At 40.6% G+C, this 3,307-nt stretch overlaps 1 protein-coding gene across 1 annotated transcript; it reads left to right on the top strand.

The window, feature by feature from the left end:
* Positions 1-2,175: 2,175 nt before the first annotated feature.
* On the top strand, positions 2,176-2,805 carry LOC138908623 (uncharacterized). The gene has a single exon (XM_070199302.1). It carries the CDS (start codon positions 2,176-2,178, stop codon positions 2,803-2,805), a length of 630 nt encoding a protein of 209 aa, XP_070055403.1.
* The last annotated feature ends 502 nt before the right edge of the window (positions 2,806-3,307 follow it).

Below are 3,307 nucleotides of genomic sequence, written 5' to 3'. Positions count from 1 at the left end.
ATTTTTTGTTGCACATGAATGTTATTCTGAGAGTGAGCGAATTCTTCCTATCTTGAGTTCCTAATTATTCTTAAACTTTATTGTTTGTGGAACTACTCTCTATTCTTGTGTGAGGGCACTTGATTTATGAAGGAATGGTAATGTCATTGACCTTTGTGTTAGAGTAAGTGAGCAGGTTGTGAAAAATGGGTGTTGTTGTTGAGTCAACTCTTGAGGCGAGGATGTTACAGTCTTGTGCTTAATCTGTTCTATTAATCTTGGTATGATGAGTTAGGAGAGTTGTTTAAAAAGGTCATGTCTATATAAAGTGTAATTTGATTGCTCGAGGACGAGCAATGATTTAAGTGTGGGGTGTTGATGGTAGGCTATAATCCCGTATTTTAGTCACTTATTGCACTCTAATTCACTGCACTTTACTTATGTTGAGCTTTAATTAGACGTGTTTTGCACTTATTGTGTGTTTTGTGCCATATAGGAGTGGTTCCGAGCTATGTAGATGTTGTGACATGAATTCATGCTATTTTGGAGCTTTGAAGTCTGAGTAAAATCCCAAGGATTAAGTTGGGATCATGTTCGGGGATCAAAAGATGATAGTGCACTTTAAGAACGAAACGAAGAATCGAGCAGGCATACTGCGTATTGTCCAGTAAAATGCATATACATTTTCGCTCATAAATCCATTTGGGCTCCACAATATATCGTTGGAAATCTATTTAAAAGGGATACAACTTTCATGTTTTACGTTTTCCCAAATTTCTAACTGATACCACCCAGATGCGCGAGCAAGTGCGCGATTGTGCACCTGGGCGCGCACCTGGGGTAGAACAATGTGCAAAATGCGCGACCAAGTGCGCGATCGCGCACCTGGGCGTGCACTTGGGGCAGAACAATGTGCAAAATGCGCGACCAAGTGCGTGAGCAGGTCTCCAGGTGCACGACCGTGCATGTCGTGTCCGGGAAAAGTCCTATTTTGCTAAGAAAAGGGTAGTTTCGTCCGAAATTTGTTTTGGGGCGGATTAAATACCCCAAAACACCATTTTTGACACACTTTTGACATACCTTAGACCTAAGGAAGCTAAGGAGAAGAGGGAGAAGCAAGAGTACAAGGATTTCATCCTTTCTTCCTCACTCAAGATCCGGGTTTGGATTGTACTTATGTTTTCCTATACTTTTATTTAATTTGTGAAGAACTTCTCCATGTCTATGGAGTATAAACTTTTGGGTTTTGATGGATTTGGTGTATTGATGGTTGTTTGTGGATTATAACTTTATTTTTATGTATTTGAATCGTTTTGGGAAGATTAAATTGTTGCATCTATGTTCACTTATTCTTGTAATCGAGAGAGGCATAACTTGTGATATATTTATACTATATTGTTGGTTGAGTTCATAGATTCTTCGAAGTAATCGAAAGAGGCTAGTTGAATCCTTGATTAAACCTAGTTAGGAGGATAATCGAAAGAGGTTCTCCTAAAGACCAATCTATTAAGAATTCTTGCATATCTTCACCGAGCTTAAATTGGTTCATATAGTGAGGTTGAGACTTAATCGAGAAAGGAGTTTCTACTAAACAATTGTACTGATAATTAAGTGAATTCGAGAGACTCACTTAAACATTAGAAGTGAATTATCTAGAGTTAGATCCCGAACAATTATCTTGCACCTATCCGATCAACCCATATTTTCTCCCATTGATAATTTCCTTGCTTAATTTTGTTGCGATTGTCATTAATCAATAGCTAAAGATTTTAGATTATTAATTATATAAATCTCAACTTTTGATCCTCCTGGATAGCAATCTAGCTACAAACTACGATAACATTGTTTAAATCCAATCCTTGTGGACACGATATTATACTATACTATCTTTGACTAGCAAGAATAATTTAAGTGCATGTTTTGCGCTCGTCATTTGCCATCAGACGCATCAAAGACACCAAATGGCCTCGACCTATACAGTCCTATCCAGCCCAAAGGGATCCCAACTTAATATGTAAATATCATGGCACTCACGGCCACATAACAGATGATTGCCGACAATTGAGAGAGGAAGTAGCCCGGTTATTCAACAACAGATATCGCAGGGAGTTACTGAGCGATCGAGCCAAAAACCATTTCAGGAATAGAGATTCTAGTAAGCATATCAAGCAGGAGGAGCCTCAGCACATCATTAACATGATCATCGGTGGGGTCGACGTTCCCCAGGGGCCGATGTTAAAGCGCACCAAAGTGTCCATCATGAGGGAAAAATGGACTCGAGATTACGTACCAAAAGGAACATTGTTTTTCAACGATGAGGATGCTGAAGGCATCGTAAAGCCCCACAACGATGCACTGGTAATATCTGTACTCATAAATAAATCTCGAGTTAAGCGTGTGTTAATTGATCCAGGTAGCTCGTCTAATATCATTAGATCAAGGGTCGTGGAACAACTAGGTCTACATGACCAAATTGTGCCTGCAGTCAGGGTTCTAAACGGATTCAACATGGCATGTGAGACCACTAAAGGGGAGATATCATTACCGGTGAATACCGCCGAAACTATTCAGGAAATAAAGTTGTGCGTGATCGAAGGAGATATAAGGTATAATGCTCTGTTCGGGAGACCATGGATTCACAACATGAGGGCAGTACCCTCGACGTTGCACCAGGTGCTGAAATTCCCGACACTAGGAGGGATTAAAATAGTTTACGGAGAACAACCGACCACAAATAAGATATTCACGGTCAACGAGGTGATCTCGGTATCCACACCTTTGACATCGAAGGGTCTAGGTCTGGTGGCCAGAGATGAAACCAAATAGCAATTATCGATACCTGCCTCGATCAAACCGGAGAAGCATGGGACGGATGAGGACGATGACTACGGAGTTCCCAGATCTTTCATAGTCCCCGATGATTCCAACGCCACCAAATCAATAGTCGAAGAACTGGAACAAGTCATATTGATCGAACACTTGCATGTTCATAAGGTACACTTGGGCACGGGGCTAAGTCCCGAGCTCAAGAAAAATCTCATTCAATTCCTTATAGCTAACATAAATTATTTCGCTTGGTCCTACCTCGATATGTCAGGGATTTCGCCGGAGATAACTACTCACAAGCTAAACCTAGATCCGAAGTTCCATCCGGTCAAGAAGAAAAGGAGACCTCAGTCCGAAGTCAAGCATGCAATCATCAAGGACGAGGTATCTAAGCTCCTTGAAATAGGGTAAATCGGGTAGGTTAAGTGCCTGAATTGGTTAGCAAACATAGTAGTAGTCCCTAAAAAGGGAATAAATTGAGAATGTGTGTAGACTATAAAGA

The sequence above is a fragment of the Nicotiana tomentosiformis genome, chromosome 3 (genome assembly GCF_000390325.3).
Source record: "Nicotiana tomentosiformis chromosome 3, ASM39032v3, whole genome shotgun sequence".
In the NCBI taxonomy this organism is placed as follows: Eukaryota; Viridiplantae; Streptophyta; class Magnoliopsida; order Solanales; family Solanaceae; genus Nicotiana; species Nicotiana tomentosiformis.
This window is presented reverse-complemented; position numbering and strand designations above follow the sequence as displayed.

What these genes read in the sequence shown, in the direction of transcription:
- LOC138908623 (XM_070199302.1), top strand. Translation starts at nt 2,176, where the DNA reads ATGATCATCGGTGGGGTCGACGTTCCCCAGGGGCCGATGTTAAAGCGC.